At 44.2% G+C, this 13594-nt stretch overlaps 1 protein-coding gene across 4 annotated transcripts in view; it reads right to left on the bottom strand.

Moving 5' to 3' along the window:
* FGF12 (fibroblast growth factor 12) overlaps positions 1–13594 on the bottom strand; it is a 217850-nt gene that overhangs the window by 70244 nt on the left and 134012 nt on the right. For 3 of the 4 annotated variants that reach the window (XM_059855481.1, XM_059855479.1, XM_059855478.1), the window contains one exon: positions 6321–6431. In XM_059855481.1, coding sequence (XP_059711464.1) covers positions 6321–6431 — 111 coding nt within the window. Of the gene's footprint in view, positions 1–6320; positions 6432–6648; positions 6697–13594 lie in introns of those variants that run through there. The other variant, XM_059855482.1, reaches the window with a different exon arrangement.

Below are 13594 nucleotides of genomic sequence, written 5' to 3'. Positions count from 1 at the left end.
ATGAAGAAACTCAAGAAGAGACAGTGCTTCACTCTGGGACATCAGCACTGCTCCCCATTCAGGACCAGCACTGGAGAGGACAGAAGGGGACAAGATCTTCCATTATTCAGGTTTACTGCAGTCTTATTGATTAAAGCATTGCAACCACTTCCTCTCAGTTAATTACTTTATTGCTCGATTCCCACCCAGCAGACCCTGTATCTCATTGAAAGACTCTTCCCATGAGTATATACATTATTGTACTGTCAGGCTTTTGCTACATTTTTAACAGCATGGGCTCAAAGAGGAGACTATTATCAGCACTGATAGACTGAGTGCTGAAGCATTAGCATGGCTTTGTTTCCACTGAGCTTTTTAGGACAAGAGTATTTAGATGTTGCAGGATCCCTTGTGCTTCAGCTTACAAAGAGCTAATTAGAACTCATCCCAGGAAGCTGAAGATAGGGAAAGATGGGCACAGGGTCAGGCAGAAATAAAAGCACACAGTGGAAGTACTTCACTCAAGGTCTCTTCCTACACAACAGCCCTGAAACAAGAATATGCAATGCCACTTTGTTCAGGACATCTACCAGATGTCTTGGCTGTGCTGGTTTTAGGGTTGCCTCCAAAAGAGGATCAATAAATTCCAGTGCACATGAATATAATTTTTTCTTCATTTATTTCCCAAGGAAGACTGGATGACTCCCCTCAATGAGCTGCCTAAAATGGAGACACCAAGTCTAGTGGAAAAAACCCTCATCTCAGCCTCTTCTTGTGCTTTTATGCACCATATTCCATAAAACATCAAAGCATGTGCTGAAGTCTTACCAAATCCAGCGCCTGTATGTGTGTTTTTGGGGGAGAATGTCAACAGATGGATATGGAAAACACAGTCCAGGCTGGGTACTGGTCTGTGAAAAACTGGAGTCAAGGACAGTGCTACTTTGGTACTGTCCCTAGACAAGACAAACACATCCCAGAGTAACTACTCAGCGTTAGAAGTGTTGCCTATCCCTTTCTCCCTGCATTAAGGTCTAAAACCTTCTGCAAGTCTATAAGCAATTCCCCTTCCCTATTTCTTCCTCTTACTGAAAAATGGAGCATATTACTGCTAATAATGAAACAAAATGGGCATCATCATTCATTTCCTACAGCCAATTTGTCTTGCATAGGAAACTTGTGACAGACCATTCAAAGCATTTATTAGGCAGCAAGGTGATAACACCCAGAATTACTGGTTGAGAAGTTCCACTTGGAAGCACCCACGTGTTTCCAAATCTCTTTCCACCTCTACATGCAAAGGGAGCAAAGGAACAATCCTACGTGCTGTGCTACAGTAGGAGGACCAGTGCCAGTTCCCAAATTCCCTGGGACCCTGCTGCAGCCATGATCATGGCAGAGCATTTCCTCCTCTAATGCAGGGGAGCAAGTGGGCAGGCAAGCATAAGGGCACAATGCTGACAGAAGTAACTGGCAGCCAAAAGAAGTTTTAGGAAGCAAATATCTTCCTCTATTAAAAAAACCCAGTGGTTTGGGTCAATCAAGATTCTGTCAATTCCCAGAGCAATGTCTGCACTCAAATCTAGAAATACCTTTGTAGAAGTTGATGCCTTTTACTATCACACTCCCAAATAAATATTTCATATTTTGAACAGATTTAAAAGCTTGTAAGCTTAAAAGTAAGAATGTAAAAAATGGACGGAAACCCCTCAATCAACCTCCAAAGGAAGATGTCTCATTTTTTGTCTCAAAAATAAAATCTGATTTATTTGAAACAGCAGACTTGAAAATGGCAAAGAGGATTAGCTGTGGTAGCATAGAACTGGACACTGGGTGTGTTGATGTGAGAAAGAGAAAATCTAAAAAATGCTTTTAATACTGTTTCTCTACTGCAAATGGCACATATTCTATGCCATCTGCAGCTTCATGGAAGGAATATGCTCTTTTACTTCATGGGCAAAAGGAAAAAAACTTGAATATGTTGAATATTTGTGCCCCTTTTCTTTCATTACATCTTACCATCTTCAACCAGTGGTATTTACACCTGACCCTACTACTTCTAGCACACTCCAGTCCTAAATGCATCAGTACATTGTCACTGTTATGTTATGGTAATTTATCAGCTAAATTCTGAATGCATGATTCCCTATAGGTCTAAGTTATCTACAGAAATGGAAGAGTGAGGCAAGACTGGCCACACACAAGGTGTGCTCCATATGCTCAGCTTTAAACAGCAGCAAGTCAGAGGAGCTAAAGAAATTTATAACAGGTGATTTGTTCTTGAGCAAGACATTTGTGCTGCACGTGAATAACAAAGAACTGATGGAGGATGCAATAGGCCAGAGCAGCCTCAGTGCATGAGGTGGTGAGGATTAAGGTCCTGAGGGGAGTGAGGAAGGCTGCTGAGATGATCAAGAGGCTCTGGTGCAACACATAATGAAAGAAGAAACAGAGGGAACTGTATTTGCTTAACTCAAAGAAGGCAAAGATTCTGCTCAGAGGAACACAATGAAAGGACAAGAGGCATTAGACAAATGCCTCAACTGGAAATGAGTACTGGATATGAAGAAAACTCTCTACAAGGAAAATAGTGCAGCACTGGAACCTGAGAGGTTATGAGAGGTTATGGAATAGCTCATTCCTAGAAATGTTTGAAAGAACTCAACAAATCTCTGTACAGCTGAAGATAACCCAAGTGCTATGCTGGAATGCAAGCCTCTTTAATCTTTTGGTATTTCTGGCTGGAAAGCCCAAAAAAATATCCTAGATATGCTGGGCTGTTTCCACCTGGCCAGACCAGTTCACCTATCCTTGCTGTACTGTCCGTTTGCCAAAGCTTTTCAGATGTTCAGCAGGATTGTGTGGGCAGACAAGGAAGTCCACTTGCTCTTATGAAGGGGCATTACCCTGCTCAGCCCCGGGGATAGCAGTAACAATGCAAGCACTGACAGCAGCAGCAAGCCCTGAAAGGCCATTTGAGATCACTGGAGCTGGAAGGAAAAGATACTGCCCCAAGCTGGGGTTCATACATCAGAGGAGGAACACAAACAGGGGCCATACACCATGAAAATGCACTCCAGTGGGAAGAGAACTCTTCACATATACCAATGCCAGTAGCCAGGGAAAGTGCCCCCTTGCTTACATTGAGATGACACGTCTCTAACAGCATGGCAGAAGGAACAGATGTCCCAAATGCTGGCTCCTGGGAAGCTGGCTGGATGCCCATTCAAATGCCATTAGAATTTGGCTTCTGTTTTTTTTTTTTTTTTCCTTAAGTGAGAGGAGGTGGAAAATAAATGCCATCAGCTTCAAGAACATACATAAAATGGGCAACAGATAATTAATTTTAAATTTGCTTAAATATAAGCAGTTCCTCTAGTATAAATAACTGGGGTTTTATTAGAACTTTTAATTCCATCAGATGGATCTGAGGGACATGGCGTGTCTCATCTTAAACATTTATTTTGTCAGAGTAAATCAACCTTATGTATTCCATGAAAATTATGCATCCTTTCACAATGCTAATTTGAATAATCATGTGGGGATACAGAACACAAAGCAATGTATGGAACACGGTGTTCACCAGCTGTTTAACTGTCCTAAGATGACTTCTGCGTGGAGAATAAATGGTCATCTAGGGTGGGAAGGATCCTCCTGTGGCCTTCTAGAGTGCCCTTCTCTGCTGTGGATGCAAGTTAACCAACCACTCTTCAGGGGTGGGAAAATATTATTTATCTAGTCTTTGATGAGTTTTGCCCTTGCACACACTCCTGACTGGCTGGTCAGGAATCTTCTGCAGAAGCACTTCAAAACAGAAAACTGCAGTGAAGTAAATCTGTAAAGTGTTCACTCAGACAAGTAACTTTTGACTTTCTTCTGGTCAAAATCTGAGATTATTTTTGGAGGAGAGAAAGGAAAAAAGGCAATCAGCTTTATTTTGGCACTTCCAAAGTTCAAAATTTGATTTCATTTCGAAGCTGTAACGGGAAGCTTTATATATTCTAAGATGTTCATTCACATTGAAGATTTATTGATGAGATGATGTGGTAAAGAGCTAAGTAAAATTGAATAAAGCACAGTCCTAATTTCATTTTCAGGAGCCAAATATTATCAGGTTGGATTCTCTCCCTGCTTTGAGATCCCCTGAGATCAGAGGATGGGGAATTCTTTGGCTTCAGTCTTCTCTCAAAAACTTGCCTAAACTTTCCAGCATAGTCCCTGACTTTGAGCCAGTGGCTTGGCACACTTCAGTGAGATGCCTCCTGTCCCACCAAGCTGCCGAGGCAGGGCTGCCATCTCACCAGATAAATTTACACTCTAGAACTGTGCTTCAGCCCATCTATTTCCAGTTAAGAACACTGGGTGGAAGCAGCTCTCAAGCACTCAGCACCTGGCCAAACTCCTCTCTGACATTTCTGGGGGGATAAATAAATCACAGCACTTTGGGCAATGGGGCGCAATCTCAGCCACGGGAACTCGGGAGGTTCCCCTGCAACCACTGAGAGTGGAGCAGCTTCCCTCATCTCCCCTGTCACTCTGAAATATTGCAGAACTGCTCTTGCATTTCTCTGCTGTTTACCTTAATTCATCCCTGCTCCCATTTAAGCCCATTACTTTGTTGTTCAGTCCTCCATGATAGATGAGGGCAATGAATCCCTGTCATCTCTAGCATATCTTCCCATATTTTTGACAAATAGGCCTCCAATGGGATTTTCTGCAGTTTAAGAACACCCCAGGTCTTCTTCCTTTAAGAAAAAGCAGCTAATACAGCCCACTGAACTCACCCCATGTGTTGGTGTCTGTCTGAGAGCATCTCAAGGCCAGACTCTTTTGAAGGAGACCTCCCGAGTCTCTGAGCATAGAAGTCTGTGTGTCTGTCAACAGATTCTCCTGCTCCCCAAATAAATCAGAAATTGTCTTACTGCAATTTGCAGTATTTAATTTGTTCAATATGCGCATATGAAAAAGGACTAAAACATGAAATTTGCATTTGATACAGGCCACGTTTCTGGTGGATGCAGCCTCTTGGGTCATTCCACAAGGGCTTTGCCAGCCACCTGCAATTTCAGTCACCATGTTCCCACAGCTCCTCTCTCCTCTATGGACCCCCAGCACTGAGCTGCCTGCAGCAGGGCAGCCCCAGCACACAGTATGCTCCTGCTACAGCACTCTGCAGCTTCCTGGGGATGGGGTACACACCAGGGATGTGGGGCTGCAGCCACCCCACACCTCTGTCCAAGTGCACCTTCACAGGACAATGTCAGTGCTGCACCCCTACAGACCCCCTCACCTGCAGCCAAGGCCCTGCCTTCCTGGAGGAATGCCACCTTCAATCCAGCCAGGAGCTTCTTTGAATTAGATCAAAATTTGTCTGCAAATCAAGCAGGTTCCTCCTTTCACAAAGAACATGAAGTTTGCTTCCATCAACCCTACCACACAGATTAACATTTATTCACCTCTAATAATGACTGGGAAGCCAAATTCCAAGCTGGCCAGGTTAAATACCCCTTTAGCAGTGGTACGGGAGCTCCAGACCATATACATAGATAATAAAAAGTAAGACTTGAATCCTACCCTGTTGATGCAATTTGTAGCAGCAAGGATCTGAGCTTAACTGCCCACCAAGGGACAGCACACTGATGCCTATGAAATGCAGAGATGCTGCAGAAAATATTCTACACCCTTTTAAACCTTTTGAAGACCTTTGGCATTGACAAAACAACATCCTCTTCAAAAGGACGATTGACTCCTGCTTTGCATGCATTTAAACCAGTATGGCTCCTGCACACGGCCATGGGCTCTGCTGCCCTTTGCTGTCCAGCACAAACCCGATCCTTTTGAACAGGGTTTTGGAAGATGATCTCATTTGACAAGGTCATTTGATACCCTCAGCCCTTACACCAGCCTCAAAGCACGAGACTTCAGTGAACAGCTGCTTTTCTCCAGCCTAGAAATTCCTGATGCTTGCTGAATTTTTGAGGCTAAAACGATTTTCTCCTCTTCTCCTTGGAGAGAGAATTCCCCGTATCCTTTACCCACGTGGCATGTGTATAAATATAATCTCCTTTCTCTTCTGGCAGCAATTCAAATCATGGGTTTTATTCTCCACCCCACCCAGATGGCAGTTACAGAATCGGGGCAGGAGGGAAGAAGATCGGAGAGGAAACATATGAAATGATACTGGCAAGATTTAAAGGGGACGGATAGATAGAAAAAAATAAGCAGAAAACAGCTGTCTTCCTCCTAATTTGATCCTTTCAAAAATGAAGTTGCACAAGTGAGCCCCACTAGGTGATGCATTTGATTGTAACTGGGTTGCAAAACAGGCTAATTTTTCTTACTGTAGTCACTGTTTTCGTCCTTGGTCCCATCAATTGTACCATCTGGGTGCATCTGCAGGAAGTATTCCTGCTGGCTGAATAACCTTGTCACAATTCCTTTCAGCTGGGGTTCTGCAAAATAAAAATAATAATTATTACCAGATATACTGAGTAGCACAAGACCCAATTTGCTTGTCCCCCATTAAGCCCTGAGTAAATGTAGAAGTGCTTGGCAGGTAAGACTGCTTTCAGTGATTCCTTTCAAGCACGGCTGTAAAATATTCACGTATAATACACAGACAGGCAAATACAATTGAGATCAGATGAGCAGGTAAAATGAAATGCATACTTGGTGCAGTAGAAGCAGATTATGGAACATCAATTCTCTGAAAGTTACCTACCAAATGGAAGTATTTAGACAGTTGATGTATTTTGAATATGCCACTTGTTCAGAAGAGTATTTGCTAGCACTGTTGCAAAGAATGTGCCCATTGTTTCTTAGGCTGCTTGTGAAGCCAACCACCTTGCTTTTTGTATGCTTGAGTCACTATCATGCAGTGCCAGTTTTATGCTAACAAAAAGCTACTTAAATCACTGTTATTACAGTGGTGTCAACCCAGAGCAACTGAGTGCTGAATCAGGGCTGCATGTGAGTGCAATTCTGTGGGACTTGGGGAGAAAAATTCGGAAAGAGACAGACACAAGACATTTCCAAAACTGACATCTGAAGCATTTATGGGCACCTCAGATCACCTCTGTTTTAAAATCCTGCATGTCTTCCCCCTCCTAAAACATGTGCCACACACTCTGGCAGATTAGAATCTTTGTCTCCAACAGGGACCTTTCCCAGCCCCTGTGTATCACAAGCCAGCCATGCCTTGGCTGGCTCTTCCCTATTGCCTCTACAACATTTTATACCTTCCTGCTGAAGGGTAAAAGGAAAACATGAACAAAAGCAAAACCAACTTGAACTTCACATGACAGAGGTGTGCAGCTTTACCACCTGTCTCCACGTCACCCTACCGATCCAACACAAACTAAGTGGTCAAAAACAAATTCAATTGTAATCATGCAAGTTTCAAAATTTGTCACAGGCATTAGTGCTGGAACACAAGTGAGCTGACTGCATGTGAGCAGACACACTCACTGCATGGAGGAGATCCTCCTGCTGTAACAGGACCTTGTGGTTTTATGTGACCACCCTACAAAAGTAAATAAATAAGACCCAATTATTGCTGGCTCAACGGACAGGAAAGAATCCAGTGTAGCATACCAAAATCTCGTCAGGCTCCTGCCTTTCATGCCTCTGGTGAGGCTGTTTAATAAGCCATGGTCGTTACATAACCGTGGTCACGTTGTGTGTTGATGCTCCCATCCCGAGCCCCGCTCCCGCTGCATCCCTGCACGACTCCCCTTTGGGGAACCCTCACCCTGCTCTCCTGCACTGACAGCAGCAGCAGCAGCAGCAGGCATCTCAGATGAAGACAGGCTGCAGGTGCAAAGGATTTCAGTTTCAGCAATCCCTACCCTAGCCAGGGGAGAGTCAGGTACTTTCTCACAGCTACAAAAGCCACTGAATAAATCAGATCAGATGGTTTCTGTGCTGCCTTAAAAAAGAAGTGATTTCAGCGCAGTGAGTGCTGTAGGCTGCAGTCAGGCTTTCTCCCAGCAACTCTCAATGCTGGGACAGTAAATAAGTACAATTGTACTGGTCATCTACTAAGAGCTAGTTGATCAAGCCAACGTATGTCAAAATGACACCTAGCAAAACACTTAGCTCATTCTTCTTATCTGAATGAATTACCTGTTTTGTTGAATGTAGAAGCTTGTGATTTAACTTGCTTTTCATTAGAAAAGCACATCAAAGCTAGAGGAAATGAAAAGCTGCATTCTCAGGCACAGATGCCTGCATCATCCTCCTCAAGTCTGTCCCCTTCCTCCCTTTTATCTAATACCACAATAGTAAAGGCACTAATAGGCACTCTTTGATATGAGTGAGTCCCTGAATGAATCTTAGCCTTAATTTTACTCACTGGTTAAATTTTAATGTTGAAGTACTTTGCATTAAATGGAAGAGCTCCCAGAAGGAGAGATTTAGAAGATGCTCCTGCAGTCTCAGGTTTTCTGTGTGCTGGAGAAGTGGGGAGGTCTTGTCTTAAAGCTCTCTGAAGAGGAGCGGGGAGAGAAAACAACCCTGACCTTATCTCTTTTCTTTGGAAGATGACTTATCTACAGGATAGAATTAGAACAGCACCTTTTCCTCCTTCTTAGGGATGCACACTATATTTCAACCATGCAAATAATTTTGGAACAGGAAAATCTCTCCCACTTCTACTAAATAGCCTACCATGTAAAACACTGACCAAATCTGCTTGTTATTAATAACTTATGACATTTTCAGAGTTTATCAGAATAGCACCCAAGATTCCCTGATGGCTCCTTGCATCCTTTCTACAGATGCCAACACTTGCACCAGAAGGCTGCAAATACAGGGTAAATATCACCATAGCAAATACAGGGTAAACCCTTTCAGGTTCCTTTCTCTTGCTGACCTGACAGACACCTGGTCAGATATAACAACTGTCTTCTTCATAATGGCAGCCTTTTCTGAGTCATTGCCTACCTACGGACAAGGTGACGGGGAAATCTTGTTTTATATGACCTGGTTTTGCTGAACTTTGAGGCTCACATCCAAACTCAAAAATAAAACTCAAAGGGAGTGAAGCAGAGAGTTCTCAGCCATACAGAAAATCACATTCCTCCTGGTCCTAACACAGTCTGAAAGCAGCAGAGCTCCTGTCTCTCCTCACTGCACAGATCCTCTTCTGCAGGGACATCCCTGCCCATACTCATTTAGGATGCCCTGTAACAAAAAAAATGCCTCTTCCAGATATGGAAGGATAAGAGATCCTTTTGGAGACACACAGGTCTCTCTTTCCTTGGTTTCCTCATTTCCTTGGGTCTCTTTCTACAGCAGAGAAGCTGCACTTTCAGGTACCTTTAGCAACCTGAACTAAACACAGAAGCAGTGCAGGGAGGTGCACAGCCAGCACCGAGTTCTCTCCTCGAACACAAGGAGGGCTGGGGAGTCGCCTGAGCAATGGGTGATTTGTCTCACACAGTACAGCCACCTCTCCACCTGAGCTGATCTCTCTTTGCACCCCCAAACCCCCACAGGCTGGCCAGGCCAGGTCCAAAGGGTCCTGAAACCACCAGTATCTCTCCAGTGCCTGCAAAGGAAGCAGCTCAAACACAAACAGGTGCACAGGTGACAACAGCTGCTGGAGTAGCTGCTTCCCACCAGGGAACCTCTTGTCTTATGTCTGGGCATAAAGTGAGGTACTGGGATTTGCCATTCATACAGTAAGCAGTGTGGCTGGGGACAGACTACAGACAGAATTTAGGTGAAGACAACTTTTAACAAGGAGCAAGGATTTACCCATCCTCCCCTCTCAGTGTGGAACTATTACTGGAAGAGAAAATTTTATCATCACAGGACAGGAATCTTGCTGCTAGCCCAGAGGTAAAATGCTGCATGTGACTTTTAAGAGACCTACTTTTGTCATATCATATATTTTAACATCACTTCTTTCCATCTACAGAGCAATTCTATCAGTCTTCCAGCACTGCTGACCCTTATCCTGCACATTTGTGCCGAAAACCTCAGTTTATAGAAAAAACCCTCAAAACCAGTAAGTCTCCTTGTCAATTAAGGATGCTGAGACACCCTGGTAAGTCAGAACAGAAAGACAATGAAATAGACTGAGAACTTTTCAGGTTTGCAATAAAAAGAGAACCACCCTTCCCAGGAGATATTATGGACAATGCTTATTGGAGTACCAGGGGGAAAAAAATACAATAAAACCCCACAACCTCTATACTTTTGTCTGTATTTCCCTCAATGGTACTGCTCCAGGCTATATTCAATAAGAGAAAGAATCAAACTGTAAAATAAGGGGGGAAAATGCAGCACAGATAAGCAAAAACTCTGCTATGAGCTTTTTTTTCTATAATTCTTAAAATTTATCACAAAACAAACTTAAACCTACTCTCTAGCCTCAGCCTTGTAAAGCAAATGGGACTCAAATCCTCTGGCTTTTAAAGGTGCAATACTGCATAACACACTTGGGATAAAGCTATTCCTCTCCCTCAGGCTCTTCCATGTGCACTTCCCTTCTGCTACAGAAGCAGCTTTCCCTGCAGAAATGGAACTGAACTAACATGGACAAGACTTCAGCACTAACTTAGAGTCTCCCTAAACACAAAGTCAAGCACTTCAGAATGGATTTAAGAAAGATGTTCTTGCTGTCTTAATCCCAAACCACTGACTGGACAGAAGAGATTTCCATGCAGCTTCTACTCCCAGTGCAAGACCCCATACTATCAGGTTTCCCATGCAATATGCAAAGGGATATTTTTATCCCCACTTTATAAGCAATACTACTACACTTCAGGATGTTTACTTTAAAAATCTTGCTTTAGCTGCTCATATACAGCTGTTGAGGGCTGGGGAGTACTGGAGAAAACTCAGTAGACTTTCTTTATGCAGATGCAGTAAGCTCAGTTCCTTCCAATATGGCAATTCTGGAGGATGCAAGGGAAGATCCTGCTCAGGAAGCACCACAATGGGAACACCAGAGTGCAGAACAGAACAAAAACACAGAGCAAGAGCTAAGCTGTAACTCTCCTAGTGTGTAGCGTCTGTCAGACTGGTCACTTTACCTTCAGTGAAGACACAGATGTCACCTAATGACCCTTCTTAGAGCAGTCATCCACTGACAACTCACTGAACATCCCCTGAAGGACATCTTGCTTGGTTACCCTTTCCATAGGCCAAACACACCACTTCTGCCTGCCCTGCTTTTAACTTTCTGAGCCCTCTGGCATAGCTGAGGCTAACTAAATCATGATCTGACTGCTAATCTTCCTGTCTCCACTTAAATGGTAATGTGATGCTGCCATTATTCACTTCTGCTGTCCTGCTGCTGAGCCTTAAAGTCATCTCAGTTCACCATGAGCTGCTGTGCTTCCTGCCTTATTATGCAGCTACAGAGTGATCTTCATCCTCCTGGGGCTTGCCAAGGACATGATAGTTGCAGGGTGCTCACATGCACTTTGTTTGATCTCCAGGGGCATGCTCACTGAAGGCCAGAGGATCATAGCTAAATCAGCTGCTCTGCAGAGTCATGTCCCTCACCCTCAAGCTGTAGGCATTGCTTAAGATATCTGCTGTGTGCTATGGGGAAAAGAGCAAGAGCACTGACAGAAATATTACTCTTTAATGACCTTTTCAATTAGCTCTCCTGTTTAAGGTGAACAAGGAACTCACCCCTTAAATGGAAAATGGAGAACACAGAAGTATAATAACTCCCCTTATGCAGAGAGGAGCTATGAGGTTATGAATCAATACGGCATTCAGCAAAGCCCCACTGAAGGCACCAACTCCTGCTTATTTCCATCAGCAAAGCAGCAGCACTAAACCCCTGGGGGAGGACCCCTACTCTCTTATCATTACTGTAGGGTAGCTCAATTTGCTCCAAACCCTGCTCTGAAGCAGCAAAGAACACGGCACAACACTGACTTCCAGCTGCAACTCCACTATGGAAAGCAGTCTGATATGGTCTCATTTCTTTCAACTCTCAGAATGCCCCTTATTACAGCAACACAATGACCTGAGGCTGCAGCAAGCCAGTCCCCACTTTGCCTTGGGCTGGGAACTATAAAAGTACTCAACACAGCCATACTCACAGAAGTCACCTCAATCTGAATTCTCCAAGTCAATGGCACAGAACTCAAAGGGGCCACTTTTCAAGGAACTCTTAAAAAAGATGAAGGGCTTAGTGACCTTTGAGGGATTTGAGCCACTGGCTCCAAAGATTCTTGCAATGCACAGCAATGCTCTTGGTTGGCAGGCAAGCCTCCACTTGAGGTTACTGGTGCAGAACTGCTTCTAAATCTACTTCAGAAGTTACTGTGCTGGGTGCCAGTGGTACTCAGCGTGGGTTATGGCATAAACTCTGAAGCTCATGGGGTTACTGCTCTCTGCACAACGAGCTGTCAAACAACAGATGACTCTGCAAGCTCAGATGGGAAGCAGCGATTTTCTGTCCAGCAACCTGCAATAAGGTACAAGGAAGGCACCTACTGCAGAATTTCCACAGGAGGCTTGCCCATTTGTTTGCTCTCTTTCACTGCAGCTCAGTGCCTTTGTCTGGTCTGAGCACAGCAAGGCTGTGAGAGATGCCAGCAGCAGGCTCCCAGAACAGTCCCTCTGGCACCTCCTAAGGACATCGGTCTGGTGAGGGAGAAAGCATCTCCAGCTCTCCTCTGAACCACCTCGGCACGCTGCTGACTCCCTTCTGTGCCTGTGCAACAGTTTTGCTGAGGGTGTGACTGCAAACATGGGAAACGTAATACATCTCAGGAGCATATTTCACCTAAATGTTCTTCAAACATTTGTTTATTGCAATTAAACATTTTAGCCTGGAATTTACACATTCCATTATTCTTATTTTCCCCCATTCAGGCTGCAGCTGTCATAATGGGAGGCTGATTTATGACTCACCTAACCAGCACTCAAATCCTTAGCACACCAAGCCCAGCATGCAAGTCAGAGCACAAACTGCTCCTAATTTACTTAGATTAACTCCGCATTTTAAGTGCCACTGCAGAAACCGCAGTTCCCCTCCCCTAAAAAGGATGGGTTCCAGAATACTCGATAAGCCAAATTTTGCAAACACAAATTTTGTAGACAGAGAAGGGCACCAAAATCCCTCCTTCAGAAGTACAGTATTAAAAAAGGCTTGCAATAAATCAGCACGAGAATCAGCAAGCTCCATGCAGATTACTATGGTGACAGGCATCAGCACAGAACTCAGGGATGAAAATCTGAGGGAGATAAATGTTGGGGTTGTTTTCCTAGCCAGGAGCTGCCAAATTCTCCAGGGTGTTTGGAGTTAAGATGAAGTAATTTGACTGTCTCAAATTAAATGCATCACTATCGACACAAGTTTAATAGCTCAACTCACTACAATGATTCACTGAATCCACCCAAACTGGGAAGCTCAGGAATAACACCACCTGCAGCTGTGAAAGGAGCTAATGCCCTTGAAGACCCAGAGTGTTTCCTCTGGCCAAACCCCCTGACCAACGCTGCCACGCAGTGACTGTGGCTGTAAGTGTTCAGCAGATGCTGCACATGGCTGGCTGTGGCTGCACCTGCAGTGAGTCACGCACGGAGCAGGTCGGAGCATCGTGAGCCACACGCGGGATCCTGGAGGACACTCCAACTGTGT

This window comes from Haemorhous mexicanus, chromosome 10 (assembly GCF_027477595.1).
Source record: "Haemorhous mexicanus isolate bHaeMex1 chromosome 10, bHaeMex1.pri, whole genome shotgun sequence".
Taxonomy (NCBI): domain Eukaryota; kingdom Metazoa; phylum Chordata; class Aves; order Passeriformes; family Fringillidae; genus Haemorhous; species Haemorhous mexicanus.
Note: the sequence above shows the minus strand (reverse complement) of the source record. Positions and strands in the feature narration are given on the sequence as shown.